Here is a 25652-nt window from a genome sequence, read left to right on the forward strand (position 1 = left end):
TTGTATTGTTTTTCTTTTATACCCCTCATGAAACAAACAACAGTAGAGCAATTGTAGCAAGTAAGTTGCTGCACTGACGTCAGTTAACTCTGTACTAATCCAGATTGACCATTTAGAAAAGATACACTTCTTTACCATTGATTCTATTAAGCCTTAACTACCTTTATTTCCCAGTGTCTGGACTGAGTCCAAGACTTTGCTGTATAGAACATGCTGTTGTCCTAGTACTCATATTGTCAGTTAGAATCAATTCATATGACACAATCATGTGTTTGAGAAATCTGTAAAGTGTTTGATATATGCAGTGCAATGTTTTCAAGTGGATATTTTACTGACTGCATGGCTCCACTAGACCAGTGAGAAGAAATTCTATAAAAAGAAATAAGTAGCTAATTTGCTTGGACATAAATGATGTATTAGCCTTTTTCCAAATAATGTTTTGGGGTCTTTAAGGCACTAAATTGCCATAAACAGAACAGGCCAAGCAGCATCCATGCAGAGAGAAGCCAAGCCAACATTTAAAGTTAATCAGAATGGATCAGTCTTTTCATTTTTGTTTTGGATTTCCAGCATTTGCAGAATTCTGCTTTTCTGTTTTGAAGGATGGTACCTTCAATATTCTTCTGTACAGTATTGTTAAGGTTGTATGTTTAAGCCCAGGGTTGGAGTCAGAAGCAAGAATGTTGTTGAATAAACCTATTTTTTCCAAATGGCTTTTCTTTCTTATCTGTAGCATAATATGTTGATGAACTATGGTAACTCCTAAAAGTCACTCAGTTTAATGCTTATCATTTTTCAGTAATCTCAAAAGGGCTACTATAAACTAAACACAAGACTGATCGTTTCTGTCTGTGCAAGTGTGAAAGCAAATTTTTAATTTTTAATTTCAGGGGTACGGTCAACATTCCAAGTCTCAGGAATCTGATATCCGAATCAGTGCAGTGTTTTCCGTGAGCGGTAGTCCACTTGGTAAGCATTGTACAATACTCTTCCTGACCTGAGGGCTAATGACTTTCTCCATAGATGGAGGTATCTTAAAAGCACGGGGGAACATGTGCGTTGTGCTGTTTAACACTAGTAGTTTCATTCAAATTAAAATAAACAGGTCTGTATTTGAGAAGAAGTGAGAATTCTTAAAAGGGAGCCCCTTCATGGAAATTCCTAAGAATTGTTTGTCGGAAACAAGCAACTCTTAAGCATTTCTGTTTCTCAAATTCTGCATAAAACAACAGCCTTGGGAACTTAGCCAGGAATGAAGAGTAGGAAGGGCGAGTTTTTAAAAAAAAAATCACAAGGCTGAAGGATTGAAATATATTTCCATTGGCTGCACTCCTCCGATGCTTTGCTGATGTACATAAATCATAGTTTGCTCCCAGATTTAAAATTCAAATGGTTCGTCCTGCTACTGCATTTTCATTAAAGCCATCAGTATTCTGGGGAACAAATATGAATTGGCAGTTGAAACTCTCTTTATTCCAATCATATTAGGGTTCATGGCCATGTACCATACTGAAGATTTGAATAGAATTTTGTCCCATTGCAAGCATTTTCTACTTCGCATGTCTAGATTTGCTGCTAACTATTCATAGTGCTCTTCTGCTCAGGGTGAGGTAATCGAAATCTATCTGTTGCTCTTTTTAAAGATGTTAGTAATTGTCAGTGCTGTCCAGTTGCACAGATCAGTTTGGTAGTAGATTGTTGTTCAGGCGTAGAGTAACTAGTCTTTAGAAGTTAGTTTTATTGTTGAAAAGTCATTATTTGGAATTTACTAACTTTTTACATCTGAGCATTGATTATTCTTTAGATAGCTACTCAACTTCTCTCAAATGCATACCACAGAATCATAGACTGAAAAGAATGCTACTGCTTGTGCTTTTATACCTTGTCCTGTTTTTGCCTTAGCCTAGCATTCTGGCGTAACTGCTCCGCTGGGAAGTAATGGCAAAAACTGATCAGTGCTCTGTTCAGAGAGCCAGATTTGAGCTAAGGGCAGTGAATGGAATAAAGAAATGCTCGCATTCTAAGCAGAGCATCAAAAATGAAAGGCTGAGAAGTTTGCAGGCCGAGTTAATCACTAAGTGGATTATGTCATATACATGCAAAATTCTGGAAGTACTCAGGAGCTTTGGGAGCATGTATAGAGAAAGATGCAGAGTTAAATTTTGAGGTCAATGCCTTTGCATCCATTTTGCCCCTTAGCAGGTTTTGTTGTTTCTCTTTTTTTAAAATTTTTTTTTGCTTTCACGTGGCAGCTGTTCATCATTTTCTCATTGACATTTCATCTAGATATATCTATCGGGTCCTGTTACCACTCACGAGGAGTTTGCACCATGAACTCTATTATCATTTAATTTGTCCTATCTTCCACCCTGTTGCAGACCTCCTGTTCTTTTTGTCCCCCTCCTCCTTTCAAATTGCTCATAACTTAGTGGTTTCCCAGTTCTGATGAGCGACTACTGATCTGAAATGCCAACTCCCCCTCTCCCCATGGATGCTGACACCTGCTTGAGTATTCCCATCATTTTCGGTTTCTGTTTCACATTTTTTACCATTTGGAATATTTTTGTTTGGAATGCTGTTGTATTCAATTATTCCTAGTAAAATTCCAGCAATGGAAGTGTTGGGCAATTGAAATGCAGATTCTATTTCTGTGGATTACTGTTTAATTATAAAATTGAAAGATTGGTGAAACATATACATTCTAAAATTCACTCCTCCAGTGAAAGTGAATTTTGGTAAGATTTGGTTTCTATTTGTTATTTCTTTGCATTTAAGTTTCCATGTTCACTGCCTAGCTACTGTGATAGGTTTGAATCTTGCTTTTAAACATGACCTAAGAAGTATGCCGACAGTGGAATTAAATGTCATTTGCTTTAACCATCTCAACACTTGCTTGAGCTCTCGTGGACGCTTCACTTTCGTTGTCATTTCCCAAGTTCCTGATCGACATTATTGTATGTCCAGTTACAAATGGTGTTTAAGGTTGACGGTTGATGCCTATGTACCATTCTCTCAGTACTTTCAGTCCTGAATACAAACAGTTGAACTCTACCCTAATAGTGAAGTGGAGGCGCTGGAGAGTGAAGATGCACAGATTACCCTCCTGATTTAGAAGGATAGTGAAACCATGTAGAGAATTGTAGATTAAACATGACTGTGGACTCTGAAATAATCACTTGGGGTCAAAGTATTCCGATGATTGAAAAATGTTTATGAAATATATTCTCAACTCTCTTAAGCAATAAAGAAAAACTGATTTTGTAAGGTGCTGTTGAATATTTTACCAAACGGAGTCTATTAGAAAGCACTGAGATTTGTAATTGTTTTCACTATATCCTAAATTTTGAATGTGCCGCTTGTTCAATTAATAATTCTACACTGATATTGCCTCCATTTGTGCAAATATTCACTTTGAAAGGAATCATATTTGTAAAGAAATAGTAGCAAAATCTTCAGTTCTTTTCCTTGCTGATTTCAGCCTCTTCTCTCCTGGCTGGATTATGGTTTTATAGGTGTTGGTTGCCCTGCTGATTTTGGCAGTGAGGTCAGTGAGACTTTTAGCTGTGGGATCATCAAAACTGGGCAAAATCTGTTTTGTTCTAACGTTGAATAAAGATGTACAATTCATCAGGCATCTGTAGATGGCGATGAGGAATAGAATTTTCTTTCCTTTGCCTGAAGGAGGTTGAAGCAAGTTACAGAATTCCTATCGCTGCTCCTGACTGACAGCAAACTCAGAACCACCTTGATGGTTCACCAGGTTTACACACTAAATTATCACAAATGCTTCCTCAATGTTTTTTTCAATCTTTCTACTTCTGTATTTCAGAGAATAGTTACTTCGTGCCTTTGTAATATGAACAAACATAACATTTTAAACAGGACAGATTAATGACCACATTCTAACACGAATCACAGCATTTTGTGAGGTGGCTTCTGCAGGATTTGTTCTGTTCTTGAGCATTTGATTTGGAGCAGTTGACTTGAAGTAATTAGTTGGTGGCACTATTTTCCCCAATAATTGATTGTTTTACTGGCATGTGTGAAAGCAGTGCATGTTCCTGCCTTTTTTATACCTGGGCTAAAAATCATGACTGTCCTACTTTGAGAAGCATCAGTAGAGGCTGCACTTAGTGTGTAGAGCTAGGGGAGAAATGTCGAAAGGGAAGTGTTTGTGCTTTCAAAAGGAAAAAAACACATCAAGGCACAAACACACTGCAGATGTAAATTTATATTTGCTTTCTACATATTTGTCTCAATTAAAGACATTGTCTTATTGTATTGCAGTATCCCAATTGGTACAGCAAAATACGTCAAATGCTCTCAACACAGCAAAGTCATCTGCAGGTGGCAGTGGGCAGACAGCTTCAGCTCCTATGAGTGTACGGGTCACTTGTTCAGGATGTAAGAAGATTTTAAAGAAAGGACAGACTGCCTATCAGAGGAAAGGTTCAACCCAGCTGTTCTGTTCCACCCTCTGCCTTACTGGACTCTCAGCATCGACTCCAAGACTTCTCCCTCCTCCGAAAAAATCCTGCTATCTCTGCAACAAGTATGACCTCGCTTTAATCTAATAGTATTTATTTAAATTGTCAATTCTGAGCTGAAAATCAGAGGTCTTCCCTGAAAGTTTGTATATCTAACAATAGTTAGCATACGAAAATGAGCTCTCAACTGAGTAGCTGGTATTGCTATTTTGGTGAGTACAGCAATTGCTGTAAAACCTGATCCAACAAATAAAAAAAGTTAATCAGTGGGAATAACAACTGTTTATAGGAATGATATCCTTGAGCAATTTTAAATTGCCCACCTTTTTAAATCGCACGTGAACTGTTCAATTTGATTATTATCTTCTAACTACCCTGAAGTATCCATTTATACCTTAATCTGCATTTTCCTTTTGAAATAAGGTCATATTAAACTCAGCCACTACCCTAATCAAGTAACTTTGCTCATCAGGATTGCATGTACAATGTCTAAATTAATTGGAAATTGTCTATTCAAATCACCAATAGGTTTTGTGTCCATAATAAGTAACTTGATTTTAGAGGGACTATGCTGATTTATTATGGACAGTTTTACAGATAAAAAATATTTGAACTTGCCTTTCAAGTGTTAGGATATATGTTATATAGTAAAAATATAAATGTATGGATTATGAAAAACTGGGTTATTGAACTGTTGTGACTTACCTGAGTTAAGGTTTATCATGTGGTTTCTTGGAAATTACACGTCAGACCAGAGAGAACTGTGGATTATTTGCTGTTTACTGGAATTTTGGAAGATTATCCAATAAAACGTTTTAAGAAATAAGAGGTGGGTTTTATAGCTTAATTGCAGGGCCAAAGACTCGGAGAAGTTTTTAGATCTGTGCTGTTTGTTACCCAGCAGCATGCTGTGGGGTCAGGTTGCTCTGTGCTTTCATAGACCTGAGATGTGAATTGTTGAAGATTGTAACAAGAAAAGCAGCACTCGCTCTGTCAGTAATAGAGAAACAAAGCCAAACCAGCAGTGTTCTCTCTGAAATATTTGTGAAATCCCATCATTTAAATTTTAGGCTTCCTAACTGTTACCCATTTGAATCTGAAGTCTGGTCTGAAGATCTTCCAACACGCAGTGACTGTCAGCAATTTGATTTCATTGACAGGAAAGGAAGTCAACCCACACTATCTTCTGAACTTGTACCCTTGACCTGTAGGGGTCTTGTTCCTTTTTGTTTTGCTAAAACTATGATATCTCTGCAGAGTTGTGCTGCCTTGTCTAGTGTTGTCTGTGAATGAAGGGATGTAGTTTAATTCTGCATCGTAGTTTAATTGATAATTAGTTTGCTACTTGATTGCAGGCTAATTTTGTTTAAAGTAAACTACTTACTTTTCAGTTGATTGAAATGTGGTGAAAGTCTCTTTGAAATCACAGTAATAAAGTGAAACAAATTCTTGCCCAAGGTTCTCTTTAGTTCCAGTTGTTCCATATATCTGTATCTTCCAAAAAACCACTTGTGGCAGATTATCTGAAATGAATGCTCATTGGTTGCTCAGTTGATGATGAGAACTTTGTAATTTTCAAAGACTAGCAACAGTGTGTCAAAATATCTTATTTATCATTATGGATATGTCTTACCTGAAACAACAAAGAATCTTGATCTCTTTGTGGGTGTCTGTTTAAGATGTTTCATTCCAAAATATGGGAAAATTTTTTTTTTGGGTATTCGTTAACGAGATATGGGCATTGACTGTTGAAAGAACCAAGGTGTCATGACTGTCATGCTTTAATGCAAAAATGTTATTTTAAAAATGTGTTTCAGTGGAAAGAAAGATATCATTTGACTTCAGCTCAAACTCTTGTTTTTCTTTATGGCCAATAAAAATTAGTTTAATTAAGTTATTGTGCCTTTAATATGAGCTGAACTTGAAGTATCCTTTTTCATTGTGTAGGCTCAAGTTTGAACATTCTTTTTGAGGTAAAAGCACTGCATGAATCAAATAACAGCACAATAAATTGCTCTTAGCCATCTGAGAGACTTGAGCACAAGATGAAGTCTGAGATTCCACTGTTGAAATGACAGATACTGTATTATTGGAGGAACCATTTCTTGTTTGAGATATTAAACAAACTCCATGCAATGCCCCTCATTTGGATGTCAAAGTTATCGTGGCACTATTCTGAGGAGTTGGGGAGTCCTCCCCTTTTGTCCTTCCCACAGCTGATATCAGAAATGGAGTTTACTTCATGGTGTTAAGGGGAGCTTGCTGTGTGCAAATTTTCTGTGCTTTTTCCGACCTTGCACCACTAAGTTCCAAAAGTATTTAATTGGCATTAAATACAATTGAGATAAGTGCAAATCTCTTATTTCTTTGACCACTGAGAAGGTTGGCTGTAACTGTTTCTTCTTCATTCTACAAAGCCATAGTTGTTTATTTTCTTAAGGGTTTTACTATTTGCAACTATGGAGAAAACAATTTTGTTCCAATTTCTGTACAACCATGTGCCTGATCGGAGAGGATTACTTTTCATTTGGATCCGTATCATAAAATGATACATTACTGGTGATGGTGATTTGGGGATGGCTAAGAATTTATGTAAACCTTGGTGTTTCGAACAGATTCCAACAAAGGTTTCAAACAGATAATCATTTTGATTACTCTCTTGTATTGATGTGTTGTGTTTTATTGCTACTTGACTCAGCCAGCAATTATTTGAGCTGTGGATCACCCTCACTACAGCTGCTTTCATGTGAAGAAATACTTTGTGCAACTTGTCCTAAAGTTACTCTTAAAACTCTGTACTAGTTCATTTTGTCCCACAGCCGTAATGAAGCTAGAGGTATTGTGGGTCTTCTTTATACTCTTCTAAATTGCAGTTTTACATGTTATACTCTTATGCCTGTTCAGAACCATCTTTGTTCAAGGCTGATATCACCGTCTGTCACAATAACAAAGTGCTGGAGAAACTCAGCAGATCTGGCAGCATCTGTGGATAGGGAAACAGTTAATGTTCTGAATTCAGTATGACTCTTCAGAACTCACCCCATCCCTCATCCTGGGATGAGGGGCGTTTGCCTCAAAAGAAAGATCATTAGGTGACTTGTGTTAGACTGCCGTGGAAATATCTTGACTTGCTTGATGTTGTTTGTCTTTGAGATTACTGATATTCAAAGCTTGTTCTTGGAGGAAATGCTTCTCTCTGATGCTCTCATTATGTGATTTTTGTAAGGCTTCTGTTGTCACTTATATAATAATGTGCCTTAATCAGGAAAGGGAGAGTAGAAAGTTTGTAACTGGATGCTGCAAGGTGGAGCTCCAGAGGATACTCTCTTCATACTTCTCATTCGAAGCTTGCGAATGTATCTTGCTATCTCATTATTGTCAAATTTGACAGTACAGTTTTTCTTTAACTAACACCTTGACTGTGACCTGAAGTAAAACAAAGGAACATCAAGAAATAGTTTCCGGATTTCAAAAAAAAATTGCTTTTGCTGCAAATGTGATTGACCAATGCGGTCAGTTTAACAAGTGAGTAGCAGTTGCCGTAGATAATATTCTTTGGATCTCAGTCTTCAAAATCTCAGTGGCCAGTCGCTACAGCCTTTCTGGAGAAAATTCCATTTTCCTACTATCCTTTTTGTTATAAGGTGCTTCCTCATTTCTCTCCTAAGTGCAGTAGCTCCAATTTTTAGATCATGTTCTTATGTTCTGGATTTCCCATGGGAAGAAGTTGTTTATCTATACTTAACCATTGTAGTGATTTTAAAGATCTCATTAAGATTACCACTCCATCTGCTCAACTGAGAAGTGTAAAAACTAAGTTTGCAACTGGTCCTCACGACTTTAGTCTTGAGGACTAGGTGCTATTCTGGTGAAAATGCATTGCCTGCTTTCTCAGGGCAACATAATTGCTGAGGTGTTGTCTCCAAATTTAAACACGACTTAAGATGGGTCTGACCAAGGCTTTGTACAGCTGAAGCCTCACTTAATCACTTTTCTATTCCAGCCTGCTTGAGATAAAGCGCTGCATTCCTTTGCCATTTTCAATTTTTTCTATCTGTCCACTAGCCTTTAGTGATAGATGAACATTGACACCTTTGTCTCTTGTCCACAGATTCTTGCCTGGCATCAATCATTATCTACATTACTCCAGTGAATTCTGCCACTTCTTGCTACTCATGTTGTCTGTGTTACATAAGAACTTGTATTCATTCATCCAAATTGTGTGTATATCGGGCAAATTTGAGGAACACCATTTATCACCTGTCAATCAAAGAATGTACCCTTTGTCTCTATTGTATTTTCTAATTCTCCGTGAATCATAAATCCATGTCACAAAGTAATCTGTAATTTCAGTTTGTTTTTATAATTGTTTACTTGGACCCTTGTCGCATGCCCTCTCAAACTATCAAATATCCACCATGTAAATCCTAACTTTCATTGTGGCTGTAGTGTCCTTTTAAGTGACTTTTCTCCTTCATTTTACCTAAATGAATCCTATGTTGTTGATTCATAACTGCCAGCAACAGTAGCAGTTAGTGGTTTTCGTCTTAATTGTGTGTCCTTTGAGAAACAGCACTTTGTAAAAGCATCTATAGAACAAGATTAATTCAATTACAGTTCACTTCTAGATTATACCATGGATTATGGAATAAACTAAAAGCATCCTGACGGTTGCAGAATTAAAATGGACAAGTCCGAAGTATTTGAAATATTATCATTAAAGACCTCACAAGTCCAAAGTGACAATAGTTGCGTTCAGCCTTCTCAGAAATAACATTCCCAGTTAAAACTTTGATGACCCATGTGCTGAGAAGAGAGCAGCAAATAAATTGGGTGTACAGGGTATGGAGGACATATAGGGGATGGTTCAACGTGTCCAAGCGTTTGGCAGTTCAGAAGACTGAGGAGTGATGGAAAGAGAAACCAAGCTAATCTTGATAGAGCAGTTTTATGTTTGGTAGCCTTTGAATAGATCCTATTATTAACACAGGTCTTTGAGTACAGAGTAGAGACTGTGTTACTGTATGTGTTATGCAACTGGAAAGAAGACCAGAAAGAAGACTGAAGACCAGAAAGTGGAGGGATTGGTCAGTACATGTTGCTGCTGTTGAAATGGTGCCAGAGCCCACAGACTGATCAGAGAAGAGAGCCTCATGGAGTTGTGTGTCATCAGGGCCATCATGATTTGAGTGAGAGAAAGCTCATAGATGTTCACCTTGTCAATGGTAGTGGGGACTTTGAATAGAATACAGCTGCTACTGAATGCGTCGTGTACCAAAACAATTGGATGGCGAATGAGGAATCCTACAAAAATGAAGCACAAGGTGGAAAAACTGAGATTACATGAAATTGCTAATTTCTGTGGGAAAATTTGAGAGTGCTTATAATGCTGACAGGTGTACGTTTATGTTGACTGAAAGCAAAATGTATGTTTCTATTTGAAATATCCTTCATCTGTTAATTAATCCTTCAATAATGTTGATTTTAGTTTGGCTGGTGGAATAAAAGTTTTTAGAAGATGAAACTTGTGCAGTGTGTTTTCTTTTTACAAGGTTATTGATTCCAATAGGGATTGCAACAATACTGCATTTCAGAGTAGTTGAAAGTGTTCCTGAAGACCAAGACGATATGTTGACATAATCCTTTAGCAGTCAAACATCAGATGACTATCTAAGTTAAATTCAGCCCTTGACTCTGCATTGAAGTTTATAGCCGATGGTATGAGAAAATTCTGAACCCACACCATTAAATATACTGCTTATCTTGCATTGTTAGCATCTATAGACTTTTCTCTCCTCTTCGCCAAAGGGATGGAAAATTGGAGAAATACAAAAAATTGTATCAACCAAATGGATGTCTCCACCTAACATGTAAATCATATTTCTAGAGTATCACATCCAATACTATGTGATGTTGCACTCTGTGTGTGGACTATCTTACATGGTATTGAAACTACTTATTATTATTAGAGCATGCAGTGTGGTAGAAGAAATAGTTTTGAGGCTTGCACACTGGATATGAACACCATTTCAACATTTTGTTTTAATCATTTGGGAAAAGCAGCACCATTGGTTTGCATTAATGTGTTTTTAAGTTAGGCAATGGTTGAAATTATTTAAAATATGTAATTTATTTTCAGGGAAATCATGAACTTAAAAGACCTAGTAATGGGTCAGATTGACGGCAGGGGTCCATACAAGGAATTCTGTAACCATAACTGCTTGTTTGAGATGAAAAGGAAGTCTGCTTCAACGACAAATAATATCACCACCAAATGCAGCATTTGTCAGAAAGTGTCTGTAGTAAGTTGACTAACTAATCATATCTTTTTGCATTATCCACTCTTACTTCATGTAAACTTGTTTGCTTTGAACTGTAAAAAAATGATTCTGTTGTAAGAATAGAGAACAACTGTAAAGGATTAATTTGGGGGACAATAATTCCTCTACTATCTGAGAGAACATCTTGAAGAGGTTTAGGGTGAGAGGAGAAAGATATAAAAGAGACCTAAGGGGCAACTTTTTCACCTAGATGGTGGTACGTGTATGGAATGAGCTGCCAGAGGAAGTGGTGGGGGCTAGTACAATTGTAATAAAAGGTATCTGGATGGGTATATGAATAGGATGGATTTAAAGGGATATGAGCCAGGTGCTGGCAGGTGGGACTAGATGAGGTTGGGATAGCTGGTCAGCATGGACAAGTTGGACCGAAACGTCTGTTTTCTAGCTGGACATCTCTATGACTAAACGTGATAGGTTTTAGCAGTGAGAGGCAGCATAATGGAACTGCTGTTACCAGAAACACATTGCTTCCCTATTCCTAATTTGATGTAAATTCCATCTTTTGTAGTGGTTCAGTTTTGCTTATTTCGCCGAGTGTCGTGAAGATCCATTATGTCTGACTTAGAATGCTTTTCATTCATCGCTTATACTTGTCATAAATTACATGGTCAACTAATTTATCGTGTTAGTTCTGAATCTTCTGTAGTATGTTGCCATCTATGTTGGTTACCCTGTGAGTTTATGGGATCCAAGAAGCATTCACTTTATTTGCACAAAAAAAAAGCCCAGCTGAGATGACTATTACAGCTGACCATTGCTGTTGTGTAATAAGCTGTCAGGCAGTTGTCAAGTTAGGTTTTCTTTTCTTAATTTATCTGCAAATTTTAGCTCTCTCCCTGTGGAGCTGTGACACATGATGTTACCAGAGGAGAGGGAACGCTGTTTGGACAGTTGACTATGCGTCACATGTTCATCACTCTATTCTTAAGTGTATCCAAGACATCATAAAATTTTATTCTGTATTTCAGGTCCGCCATGAAGTGAACTACCAGAATGTTGTACATCAACTTTGCAGTGATATATGTTTCTCTAAGTTTCGAATGGCCAACAATCTCACAATGAATTGTTGTGATAACTGTGGCGCTTATTGTTACAGTGGGTCTGCGCAATGTCACATGCTTCAGACTGAAGGGCAGTGTAAGAAATTCTGTGGTTCAGCCTGTTTGTCATCTTATAAACAGGTTTGTAACGTTTTAAGTCGACAAGACAAGAATGAAATGGTTTATTGCATGTTCCTTAACATGGTCATGATTCCAGTGTAGATGTTCATTTCAAAAAAGTTCATTCGCTTTAAACGTATTCCTTTTTTTCTTGTCATTTGCCAGAATGCTCCCATTTCAGGAGCGTAAAATGAAATGTGTTAATCTAATGTTTTACGTCTATCCATTGTTACTGTAAACCTAAAAAAATGGATAGATGAACTGGAATTGTGTAATGATATGCTGAACGTACCTTCAATGGTGCTGCTAAAGCACCAGTAGTGAGTGTAGTAAATTATTTGTCTGCCTCTTCGAGACTTGACTTGTAAATGTTTATTCAATTCCAACATGATCACCTGCCATTCTTCAATTATTTTAATTCAAGACTCATATGTCTGATAAAGGATATGTTAGTATGTGGAAAGGCAATAGCTAGTCACGGGCAGGGCAATCAGAGAGCTAGTTGATATTTGAGATTCCAGTGGTCACCTTTGTAAATTGCACACATAGAAAAGTGCTATTGCACCCATACTATTAAATGGACTGTATGTAGAGAATTGAGAATAAATGGATGACATAAGGGCAAACCTGATAAATACATCAGCATAATTCTTGAATTGAATATGTGTTGTCAACTTGTATTTATAGTCCCTATCATGTCCGTCCTTATTTCAAAAATGCCTCATACCTGATTACTTGATTACAGTGTAATCACTGCTGTAATATAGACAAATGCTGCAGATATCAAGAATCCACAGATGTAAAATTAGGTAACTAGTCAGTGAATCTACTGATGGGTTACATTGAGGAGCAAATGTTGATGGGGAGTTTTGAAAATTCTATTACTTCTCTGTGAAACATTTTCTAATATTCATGCATAACTGCAAACGCTGGTGCAATGTGTAATTTTAAAGATTTTCTCTTTCTCCACCTTCTTGGACTCTACACAGTTATAACTTGTGAAACATCTGTACTGGATACACGAGGCATCTGACAATCATGTGAGAATGTTCATAATCAGCCCAATAGCCAGTTTGTCGCACTGCCTACTTTAGAATAGGCCAATACAGACCAGCAGGTTACTAGATTTGAATGCAATCTGTGCTGGGTCACAGCTATCCGTAATGGCCTTGGAGTAGAGAAGGGGAAATTCATCTAGAGACTTCCCTCTTAATTGGTTTAACTGAACTGACGAGACAATGGTGGAATTGTACTTGACAGAGAGGCATGATTACACCAGAGAGCTTGCACTGTTCAGCCTCATGCAGACTGAATGGATAACTGGGTGAGATAATGGAGCCCTGATACTGTATTCCATAAGTGGTTACAGAAAAATAAAAATTGTGAATAGGATCAATGCTATTAGTTATTTATTTATTTTGCAGCGTGCATCAGGTATCCCATGTTTTGCTTGGAAAGAGTTGTCTTTACAAAATGAACCAAAATTGCAAATGTTTTTGGTTGGTCCTTCACCTCATAACTCCCTTCCATCAAAGGTCAAATCACATTTTTTTCAAGGGCTCTTCTTGATTTTCTCAAGGGCTATTTCTTCTTCCTCATTGACCCATTTATTAGGTGATTAAGTCATATTGTAGCAATACCTGTAAATTTGTGGTGACAGAGATTTTGGACTCTCAGAAAAAGAATAATTCTTAAGTGTTCTCAATAATTATCAATCCTGCATTAAACTTAAAACTTCAAACCACAAACAAAGTATTAATTTTCTAGACACCACGATATTGAAATTGTTGAGGACAACTGGCATAAATGACCAAAAAGTTTTTGTTCCATTTGGCACGCACTTGCACTTAAACACACAAAAATTCAGCACCATATACACACCACCTCCAGGCTGGTGAGGTCATCGCTAATGTGTTTTAATCTCACACGTAAAAAATTGGAACATATTAATCAGACAGCTGCAACTCTATTTATTGAATTTCAAATCTAAATCTCCGATTTAAATTTAACCATTAACAGTGTTCATTTCTGTTGTATCTGGTACTTTTTTTTCCAAATATAGTATCTCCTGAATATAAACACCTTAGCAATTCAACATTAATCTCCAAGGAATTCATGATGTCAGTGATATAAAGTTCCCTTGCATTCCACTTAGCTCAGTATTCGTTTTTAGATGGGTTTAAATTTGTTCCTTTTCTTATGCAGTCTATTTTCCTTCCCCAACTGTCCACACTCTGTGAAGCCAACTCCTCTCTGTACATGCTTCTCACATGATCCTTCATTCACCTCCATCCTTCTTGCAACCTACCTTTCCTGCAACCGACTCCTCCCCCCCCAACCGATCCTTGAACCTTCTCTCCTGCACCCCTCTTGCAGTTACCTCCATCCCTCTTTCCCCTGACAGCGGCCTTGGCCTCCATTCCGTCTTGCATCGTTCTTGCCCCACAATCCCCTCTTATAGCTGCCCTTGTAGCTGTGCCCTCATCTCCACCAACATAACCTCCCTTCCAACATCTGGAAAAAGATCTTTGCAGCCTTAGCTGGAGCACTTGGCACCCTACTGACACTCCGCAGGCTCCCACCCCCTCATTACCAGCACTTGCTTACCTACTTGCTCACTGCTACTCCAATCACACGCTTGTTCTCTCCTGCAATTTTTGCTGACAGGTACTAGAAACTCGCATGGGAGAAAATCAGCCTATGAATTGGAGGTGCAGTTCCTTACCAAATCCTTCTTTTCTAGTTGTGGAGTTCACTTTTCCCTTACCAGTTGTTCCTCAGGAATGAACTTTCCAGAGTGTTTTAGGAACTGTAAGGTGCAGAGATTGCTCTCTGCCCCCTGTATTTTGAGTATTGTCTCCCATCCAGAACTAAGTCTCTCCTTTATATCATTGTGTTTCGTGGCTGAGTTGCTTCTAGATAATGGAATTAAATGGTCTCTCTTATTCATAATTGCCTTGTGAAATAATATATTTTTATGATTTCTTGTTTTGTACCAAACGCTTTCTCATTATTTTAACAGAAAAATTCTAAGATTACTCCCTGCACCTGGTGTAAATGTCTGAGGTCATCAGCTGAAATGATTGAAAATACAAACTCCTTCGGAAAAGCTGAACTGTTTTGTTCAGTCAACTGCCTTTCAGCATTTCGAGTGCATGTGGTGACTACACAAGGTAGTGGTATAATTTCTTCAAATGTTGATTTGAAGTATCAGGAAACTTTAGGCCTGTTTGGCAGCCCAAGTCACTTTGTATCTCTGCCATCTGTTTTTGGGTCTGAAACAGTTGAGGTACTTTGGCTTTTGTCAGTCTGGTGATTTTACCAGTCTCCCCTGTTGGACTTGCAGTACTTTGAACTCCAGTATGATTGTGTCATGATGCAATCTTTCTTTGCATTCCAACCCATGTCACCTTACCAGAAATAGAAAACTTTACATCTGGAGAGAGCTGATTTTCTTAATTCTTCATTTTCAGAGTTGGCCTTCATCCAGCTCATTTCCTTGAGATGCATTGCATTGAAGTAGAGAGCAGAGGCTTGAATTATCATGAACTTGGAAAAGATAGAAATAGTGTCCTGCTGATGAGATTCACTTCCTGCACTTAGCAGTGTTCCATATGAAGCTTGGTTAAAGACACAAATCTGTTTCATTTGGAAAAGGCTGAATTTCATTTGTGACGAGAGATCTAGTTGCAGTTAATTGTGTTGAAACAGCTTTTTTGTCTGACTCTGTGTTCAAATGGAACATGTTCCAATTTGGTGAAGATGTTATGTGATCAGGATACCTTTACTGTCTTCTGTATTCAAATGTTCCATTGAGACAAAGATCATCATAAGATATTGAATGCTTTCTGTAATTATCATGACTGATGGATGTGATATGTGAACACACACATTAAAAATAAATGTGCTGTTAGATTTATGCAAGTGACTTCGGCCAATTTAGTTCACTGACTATGGTATTTTGTTAAATTTCTCTAGTGAGAAATGATACTTGTTTTTAATGTCGAATTCTTGGATATGAAATGATTTTGTATTTGTGTTCCATTAGGTACTAGTGTTCAATGCAATTACTGTAAAGTTACGATGACACCTCAGTACCACCTTGCGATGTCAGATGGTAGCATTCGGAATTTCTGCAGTTATAACTGTGTTGCATCATTTCAGGTATGATTTTAAAAGAATCGATCTATTTCTATTCAACTTTCCTCATCTCAACAATATACATTGCCCTTCTGTGTTTGTTACCTTGAGGACAACGTCCTGCATAATGTTTGGGGATAACATGTCTTCTTAGTGTTTGCAGTTCATGTTGAGGAATAAGGGATGTGATTAGTACTGTGGAAAGACATAACTTCCACATCCTTTTTTAGCTGGTGCAGTTTGCTCAAAGAAGAATTATGTTGGTATTGCATTCATTTTTGTTGCCGAATTCATTGAGTGTTATGAGAGCTGTAAGCATTAAATCATGATGAGAGATTAGGTAAATTTAGGTATTCCTGGAATATAGGAGTTAAGGAGTGATGTGGATATGGTTTTATAGGATTTTGAAATTAATTGTTGGGATAAGTTGAGAGAAACAATTTCTGTTCATGGGTGTTCGGAGCACACAACCTTTGCAGAAGAAAACTTTTAAAAATGCTTTTAAATGCAAAATTTTGTTGGTTTGTGGATCTTTGCCCCCACAAAGCTGTACATAACTTTTCAATTAATTATAAATCTGAGATTTGTTTTGCTAACCAAGGGAATGAAAGGATATGAAGCAGATCAGCCTCAGTGTCATGAAATACTTGAACAGGCTTAAAGAGCTGAGTTGACTGTTACTGTGTTTTATATTTTTTATGATTTTGTTTTAACTGTACCCAGTCTCTGTTGATATGCTTTTACAATAATGCGTTTTATCTTCTATGTAATGTTCTATTTGATGAAATGTATATTACGCTATATGCTTGTGAATAGAGCTGTTCACTATTAAATTTTACATCCCCCAGCCCCCCCACTGCTACTTTCAGTAGTTCCCGAAATGCAGCAGCTTTAATCCAGAGACACCACCATCATTTTCAAGTAATTCAAGTGCAATTACAACTGTATTGAAGCACCTTAAGCATGCCATCATGTGCTGCATACATAGCACCTGAACTATATTGCACTTCTGGTAATCTCCAATTTGAACTCTTAAAGGATGAGTATTTAGATATTTTTAATGAATAAAGCACCTTTTTGGAAAAAAAAATTGAAAACGTTAGAGTGGTGGCTGTATGCAGTATTTAAGCTTTTTTTTTCATACGTTATTATTTATTGTTTGAAGCAATAAGTTCAACCTTGTAATGTGATCATAATTTCTGTTTAACAGAACAATTAAGTTGCATGTAGGAAAGATTTTGTTTCAGTATAAAGTGAAAATTATTAGATAAGTTTCTATGCTATTTTTGCCAGGTGTATTAATATATAAAATAAGCTATTCATTGATTTCTGTAGTTTGATTTTCCTTTTTTTACAGGGGTTATTCAGTCAGGCTGCTCCAGGCTCTCAAGCTGTTGTACCCCTATCTCAGGGTCAGTTAGCAGTAAACATTCCATCAACTGCTTCAGTAGTGGCTGGTGCTCCTGTAGTTTCTTCAACTTCTGTCACCACATCAGCAGCAGCTGGGTTACAGAGGCTTGCACAATCCCAGCAGGTGACTGCGGCTCGTTCACTTATCAGGCTGAAGTGTCAGTATTGTCAGCGTTTGTTCTCCTCTAAGCCTGAGCTGCTCGAGTACAAGGTAAGATTTTCTGATGCAAAATGGTTTAACTTTTGTGTTTTTTTTCCAGCATGAACTCTCCAATATTAATGCTCTCGAGTTGAAGAACATAGCAAATCTTTCTTGAAAGTGGTGGCAACTTTCAAAGTTTTATAATCTGACCAATGGACTTTTGAGCAATTTCCTCATTTTTAATGTGCCTATTTCTCCTTCAGGTTTTGTTTTTTGCCAGTTACATCTCAAGGAGTGTTAAAGAGCAAATTCATTGACTTGGTGGATAGTAACAAGCTAGTTCTTGCTGAGGTAGAAACAAAGGCTTGATGATTAGGTTGTGTATCTCTGAGCTAAAAAGGAAACAATCCTTAATTTTAATGCTATTCACTTACTTGTGATAGGAACCATAGTTGATGTAATTTTATGTTTTAGTTAGAGATTTTCATTGCAACATTCCTTCACGTCTTTATTATTTCCTTAAATGTAGAATCCACAGAAATTTGTCTTATATACTAAATTGATACACAGCAGCATTTTTATTAATCCCTGCACCTACGGGACCAAAGATTTGATTTATTCTGGATAATCAAGAGGTACACATAACTGCAGTAATCCCTGACCAAGCAAAGCTTTGAGACATCAACAACCCTCAAAAAATCAAAAGTATGAACATTAACACACCACCTAAAATCAATGTAAAAACACAGTAAGTAATAAAAATGTAATGTGCTGGGTATACACATCACAGTTAGACTTAATTTAAGGTATTAACACTTGGAGATTGCGATATTTGTGCTATATAATTTTTGCCAGTTAATAAGGTGCTGGTTAAAACAAAGTTTGCTGTACCTAGCTTTTAAATATTTAATACCTGGAGTCTGTCTACAAGTTCAACTTCATTATACAAAGTATCATGTTTCAAACTTGCTATATGAACTCAGTAATGACAGCATGAATTTATCAGTTGAACAGTATTGTGAGTAGAGAATTGGTTTTGGAAAAGGATAAAACTTGCATTTTATTTAGCAAAAAGATTAAGAGGAGTTTTGCTGGTAATGTTCATAATTACAGTTGGATAAAAGGGGAAAGTACATTGTTCACTGAGTAAGATTTAAGATAATCACCAAATCCACAGATGCAGGGAGTAGGATTCATTTTAATCAACTTAGATTCATTGAATAGTTACAGCACAGGAAGAGACCGTTCAATCTGCAACTCAGCGAGTCTCACTACCCACCCTTTCTCTGTAACAGTGCATTTTTTCTTCAGATAACTTCTTCATTATCTTTTTGAAGCCTTCACACAATTGGGCAGAGCATTTCAGATCTGAACTATTCATGTAGAAAGAAACATTTTTTTCATAACACCTTTTGGTTCTTTTGATTATTCACCTTGAATTGATGCCCTGTAGTTCTTGACCCTTATACCTGTAGAACAATTTCTCCTTTTCTCCTCCATTCAAGCCCCTCATGATTTTGAACACCTCTGTCAAATATCCTGTTAAACTTTCTCGAATTTTTGGCCTCATATTTTCTCTTTCCTGGAATCCTTTGTAATACCTTATCAGAAATGAATAGCAGTTTTAAAAGGCAAGTGAGTAAGCTTAAAGAAACATTCTGAACTTATGTCGAAGCAATAACTTGAAACTAATTGGATGGCTCTTTCAGATAGTCATTTATGGCTATCATGAACCATGTGACTTCTGCAAACAGTGTACGGTGGATTCTGAGATTCTATCATTGAAATATTGTATCCAAACACCTTGTGATACTTGACATAATTCTGAATTAAAATTTCAATTTTTTCAAGTAAGAAATCTATGCTTTTGAAATTTAAAATGTGTGCAAAGTTTTTTTGGTTTAATTAAGCCTGTTGTAAATGAAATCATTTATTTTTCATTGTTGGATCTATGTGAGTGAAATGTATATTTGGGATACTTTTATTGGATACCCTTTTTATCAGCGTTTTACAGTTGCCTTTAATTTTCTTCACACCAGGGTAGAATGATTCAGTTTTGTGGAAGATCTTGTTGTGATGAATACAAAAGGATCAATTCTGTGGTTGCAATATGTGAATACTGTCGGTCGGAAAAGGTTGTTAAGGAGACTGTAAAGTTCTCAAGTGTTGACAAGCCATTTTGTAGTGAAGGTAATGGATGTGTTTTGAAACAGTTATTTTGTCAGATCAGCAAAATGTTTATCCCTCCAAGTGCAATTGTATAACGAATTTCTGGCAGACTATTTTGTTTTGTGTCATTGCTATTCAAGATCTGGTTGATTTCCTGTTCCTGTGGGTGGAAAATTGAAAATAGCACAAAGTAAATATAAAATCTGAAACCAATCAGAATAATTTGGAATTTGACAAGTTTCCACCAGAGGATCTAAAGAGGTGATTTGAGCTGAAAGAACTGCACATTTCCTCAGTACTGTGTGGCTGCATTTCTGTGCAGCCATCTGTACTGCTTTGCCTCAGATCATCAACAAGCTGCACACATCCAAAACACTCTTAAGATGCAGTGTATGTAGCTATGCAGCAATTTTTGAATGCACTATGCAGTGCAGGAAACAGGCTGCACATGGCAAATAAAAATGAGAGGAAACATTGCATACAGCTGGCATATAATACATGAAAACTTGCAGTGCTAAAGAATAAATGGAGCAAGAAAAGACCAATCAAACTTGATTTTTTTCAACTTTCCATTTACAATTTCTATTCTCAGCAAAGTTAAAAATCACACAACACCAGGTTATAGTCCAACAGATTTAATTGGCAGCACTAGCTTTTGGAGTGTCACTCCTTCATCAGGACAATCTCCAGATGAAGGAGCGGTGCTCCAAAAGCTGGTGTGTTTCCAATTAAACCTGTTGGACTATAACCTGGTTTTGTGTGATTTTTAACTTTGTATACTCCAGTCCAACACCGGCATCTTCAAATCATATTCTCAGCAAGCTATTCAACCTTTCAAATAAGACACAATAGTCATTGATGAGATATCACAGATTATATTGAGGTTTTCTCCTCCACTGCTTGAAATTAATTGTTTATTGAAACTTTTCTACCATTCCTTGAAATTAAGAAAACTTGGCAAATCATTGACAGAAGCTGTTATTAAGCATGGCATCAGTTTATTCCACTATTCCCAAATTCTCTGCAAACTTGGAATATGTTTTTTTCTGTTCCTCATTGAACCACTGAGCTCCCACTCTATGCACTATCTTGAATTCAACTGACAGGAAGGAAGAAATTGGAACCTATAACTGAAGTTAATACAAGCGCATGTCTTCCAAGAGATGCGGAAATGTACATCAATTAGGTGTTAGGCTGTTCATCAACTTGTCATTGAGCTTTCTTTGGAACAATGTAGGAACTATGATGGGAGGGGTAGTGACACAAAACTGAATCCTGGAGACTTTGCTGGTTTTCATTGATTAGTACCACATTAGACAGGGCATTTACTTAAAATTTAGGCCAAACAAAGTTCCTAAGACTGATTCAGGCATGACTTCAGTTGGCAAAGAAACAGGAATGAAATTATGCAAAGAACATTAGGTGAGGATTGGGTTCCAACAAAAAGGATTTCTTCTTTCCTGTTAATAAAATACTAATTTTCATTTTGAAAGTTTGTTCTCATTATTTCATTTGTAGGTTGCAAACTTCTTTACAAGCATGACTTGGCAAAACGTTGGGGACTTCACTGTAAATCTTGTAGTTCCTGTTCTCAATCATCAAAACGTTTACTTAACCAACAGTTTGGAGGGAAAATAGAGGAATTTTGCAGTGAAGAGTGTTTGTTCAAGTTTACTGTGCTGTTTTATCAGGTGGGTGAACGTCCTCATTTGTAGAAGTTGTAATTGAGCAGCTTTGAATGTTAATTGATATGCAAGTGGGTCATCTTCCTTTTCAGTTCTTTGTGCTGATAAAAGTAATCTGCCGAATTTTCCCTAAAAAATATTACACTTGTCAAAATAGAATGGAGACAGGCAAGTTAATAAATGACTTGAAGATGGATTAATTTGCATGTTCAGCTTTGATATTCAAATCAGATCGAGATGAAGAATATCATTTGTGTGCAGCAAAATAAATCTTCTCGTGGTACATTTAAGCTTTGTTATGATCCCAGCTATTGGTAGTAATAGAAAAGTTCAATCTCGGAATAAAACCTGCCTTAGTAGATCAGATGTTGAATTTTTAAAAATTAGAATTAGAATCTCTACTGCATGCAAACAGGCCCTTCGGCCTAACAAGTCTACACCGACCCTCCGAACAGTATCCCACCCAAACCCATTCCTCTACATTTACCCATGACTCGTGGACTTAACCTATGCATCCCTAAATACTTTGGGCAATTTAGCGCAGCCAGTTCCCCTAACCTGTACATCTTTGGATTGTGGGACGAAACCAGAGCACTTGCAGGAAACCCATGCAGGTGTGGGGAGAATGTGCAAACTCCACACAGACAGTCACCTAAGGCTGGGATTGAACCCAGGTGTCTGGTGTTGAGGCAGCATTGCTAACCACTGAGTCACCGTTTTGCAGTTGCTTTATGTAGTTAGTCACAAAAATACGTTCACACGAGGTTGTAAGTGTTCTTTAACAACAGCGCATAAGTTTATTGAACAAGAGAGAGTTTTTAATATATATAAAAAATATACATGAAGTAAAAGTATATTTCATATTTATGTAAAAATACTGTGAGCGATTTTTGTACATGCATCAAGACAACCTTCCAAACTGTTTCCCAATGCTTTTGTTTCACAGATACTCTATTCTGGAGAAATTTCACTCCTTTATCAACTTTAAGTTTTTAACTCTACTGACTCTTTGTAGTTTCTATTCCTTGGACTGCACAGAAAGTTTGACAATTGCTTTTCAGGTCCTCTGGTATGAACCTCTCTCAATTTTGATGCCTAAACTTCTTCAGTTTTACCAAATTGAAGATTCCCTTGAACTAAAAGCTTGATTCTCTTGCTAGGAAAAATATTCTCCCTTCTGAACTGAACTCCTGATCCTTCTGAAATGCAATGAAAAATGAAGTTTATGGTGTTCCACTTTGTTGTAAATTCAGCAGTTAAGTCTTGATCTATTCTGTCTACAGGAGTTCTGCTGGACACTTGATAGTCACATGCTTTTTTTGGAATTGATGCAGTTGGGTTGCTGTTTAGAATGTTCTACCTGTCAAAGAAAATTACCTTCTCAGAACTGATCCAGATTTCAAAATATATATCTAGAATCTTTCACCATAGCATGAATGGTACAGAGCAGATTGAAGAGATCGAGTGGTCTCCAAATATGGTGCAGAATGAGCAACAGCACCACAGTCATCCACAAATATTGGTTTGTGTCTCTCTGCAAGTCACTTTAATTCTGGCACAAAGGTGACAGAGGTTAAATGCTGAAAATGCTCGAGCAAATCAGCAGGTCTGCAGATTCTCTGCCCACAGATGCTGCCAGACTGGAGTTTCTCCAGCATTTATTTTTCATTTAAGAATTCCAGCATCCACATTACTTGCTATTATTTGAGGGCAAGTACTTTTATGCTACTTTTAATACCAGAGGGATATTTATGTTTGAGGTTAACAGCCATGGTTGGGTAGATTGTAAATAGTATGGGAGCTATCTCGGCCTTAGAGGGCACCAAGTCAGATTTTGAAGGTGTTTGTTTTAGATGTTCCATTCAAGACAGTTGTCATCCATCATCATGAAAGGGTTGCAGGGCACATAAAAGCACTAGAGAAGTTTCATCACCAATTCCTTTGTCATAATCTGCAGAATCATTCGGAAGATCATTGAATATAAGTTAGTGTCCTGTGAAACCAGCTCAGAAGCAGTCAAGCAAAATTACAAATTCATCTGCGGTGTTCGGGATGAAATGTCTGACTGAAAAGCATCTCCCTTGCCAGTTCCTGATTTTTCAACTTGCAGATAGCCAGAGTTCCAGATAAGGAACAAAGAAAACATTTTGAAACTCTCCTTGAAGCATAGCAGCATTGATGTTGGTGACTTGAAAAAGCTTGCTATCAGTAGTTCAAAATGTTGATAACCTGTCCATTCAGCTACATCATGCTGAGAGTCCAAATGCCTTAATGATCAGGTATAGTGGCAGCAGAGAGAGAAAATGAAGCAAATCATAGACTCAGGGTAATAATTCTTCCATGGGATGACATTTGCCCAAAGGTACGTGGGTCAGTAATTAATCTTTCCAGTCATAGAAACTTCCAATTTTGCAAAGATACGATCTCAAGTTGAAGGACAGCTGATGACACTAACAAACTTCATGTACAATGAAAGAAAATTACTTTGCTTTATATTACTTCATCCTTTAGAGTTATTAAATAAACTAAAGATCATAATAGCTGCCTTTGATTTGTGTTTCAATCAGATAAGTAAGCTTCATTCCGCTTAGTCCCTTTCAAACACTAGGTGGTATTCTTGTTCACAAAAGTGAGTTTTGTTGAGTATTTTTTAAACCTTGGAAGGGATGATCTGAATACTCCACGATAAATATTACATTGTAGTTTTGTAATGGAAGGTATTTTCTACATGGAACTTTTAAATATGGAAGAAGTAACAAAGAAGATTGATGAGGGCAGAGCGATAGATGTGATCTATATAGACTTCAGTAAGGCATTCGACAAGGTTCCCCGTAGCAAGGTTAGATCTCATGGAATACAGGGAGAACTAGCCATTTGGATACAGAACTGGCTCAAAGGTAGAAGACAGTGGGTGGTGGTGGAGGGTTGTTTTTCAGACTGGAGGACCATGACCAGTGGAGTGCTACAAGGATCGGTGCTGGGTCCTCTCCTTTTTGTCATTTATGTAAATGATTTGTATGCAAGGTAAGAGGTACAGTTAGTAAGTTTTCAGATGACACCAAAATTGGATGTGTAGTGGACAGCGAAGAGGGTTACCTCGGGTTACAACAGGATCTTGACCAGATGGGCCAATGGGCTGAGAAGTGGCAGATGGAGTTTAATTCAGATAAATGCAAGGTGCTACATTTTGGGAAAGTAAATCTTAGCAGGACTGACACACTTAATGGTAAGGTCCTAGAGAGTGTTGCTGAACAAAGAGACCTTGGAGTGCAGGTTCATAGCTCCTTGAAAGTGGAGTCACAGGTAGATAGGATAGTGAAGAAGGTGTTTGGTATACTTTCTTTTATTGGTCAGAATATTGAGTACAGGAATTGGGAGGCCATGTTGCAGCTATACAGGACATTGGTTAGGCCACAGTTGGAATATTGCATGCAATTCTGGTCTCCTTCCTATCGGAAAGATGTGAAACGTGAAAGCGTTCAGAAAAGATTTACAAGGATGTTGCCAGGGTTGGAAGATTTGAGCTATGGGGAGATGCTGAACAGGCTTGGGGCTGTTTTCCCTGGAGTGTCGGAGGCTGAAGGGTGACCTTAGAGGTTTACAAAATTGAGGGGCATGGATAGGATAAATAGACAAAGTCTTTTCCCTGGGGTCGGGGAGTCCAGAACTGGAGGACATAGATTTAGGGTGAGAGGGGAAAGATATAAAGAGGGTGGTACGTGTATGGTATGTGCTGCCAAAGGAAGTGGTGGAGGCTGATACAATTGCAACATTTAAAAGGCATTTGGATGGATATATGAATCGGAAAGGCTTGAAGGGATATGGGCCCGGTGCTGGCAGGTTGGACGAGGTTGAGTTGGGATGTCTGGTCGGCATGGACGGGTTGGACCGAAGGGTCTGTTTCCATGCATTACATCTCTGTGACATATTACACTGTCATGTTATTCCTGCTGAATCCAAACTAGATCACTTTTTTGGTGATTCTTACCTTAGACACTGGGGATCTCTTAGTTCTCTTTCAAACACACTTCCTTGGATGGTTCTCTCGATTCTTTGTTTTCATTATAGTGATTCTGCCTTCCTGCTCTAGTTTGTATATTCACAGTCCTGTCCCCTAA

The 25652-nt window shown here is 37.5% G+C and overlaps 1 protein-coding gene across 13 annotated transcripts in view; it reads left to right on the forward strand.

The window, feature by feature from the left end:
- Positions 1-25652, forward strand: part of LOC140453642 (zinc finger MYM-type protein 4-like) — a 202647-nt gene that overhangs the window by 145835 nt on the left and 31160 nt on the right. For 12 of the 13 annotated variants that reach the window (XM_072548508.1, XM_072548513.1, XM_072548514.1 and 9 more), the window contains 9 exons: positions 891-969; positions 4288-4552; positions 10627-10789; positions 11797-12009; positions 15011-15164; positions 16037-16152; positions 17486-17749; positions 19720-19870; positions 21368-21540. In XM_072548508.1, the coding sequence (XP_072404609.1) occupies positions 891-969; positions 4288-4552; positions 10627-10789; positions 11797-12009; positions 15011-15164; positions 16037-16152; positions 17486-17749; positions 19720-19870; positions 21368-21540 (1578 nt within the window). The remainder of the gene's footprint in view (positions 1-890; positions 970-4287; positions 4553-10626; positions 10790-11796; positions 12010-15010; positions 15165-16036; positions 16153-17485; positions 17750-19719; positions 19871-21367; positions 21541-25652) is intronic. The other variant, XM_072548510.1, reaches the window with a different exon arrangement.

The sequence above is a fragment of the Chiloscyllium punctatum genome, chromosome 27 (assembly GCF_047496795.1).
Source record: "Chiloscyllium punctatum isolate Juve2018m chromosome 27, sChiPun1.3, whole genome shotgun sequence".
Taxonomy (NCBI): Eukaryota; Metazoa; Chordata; class Chondrichthyes; order Orectolobiformes; family Hemiscylliidae; genus Chiloscyllium; species Chiloscyllium punctatum.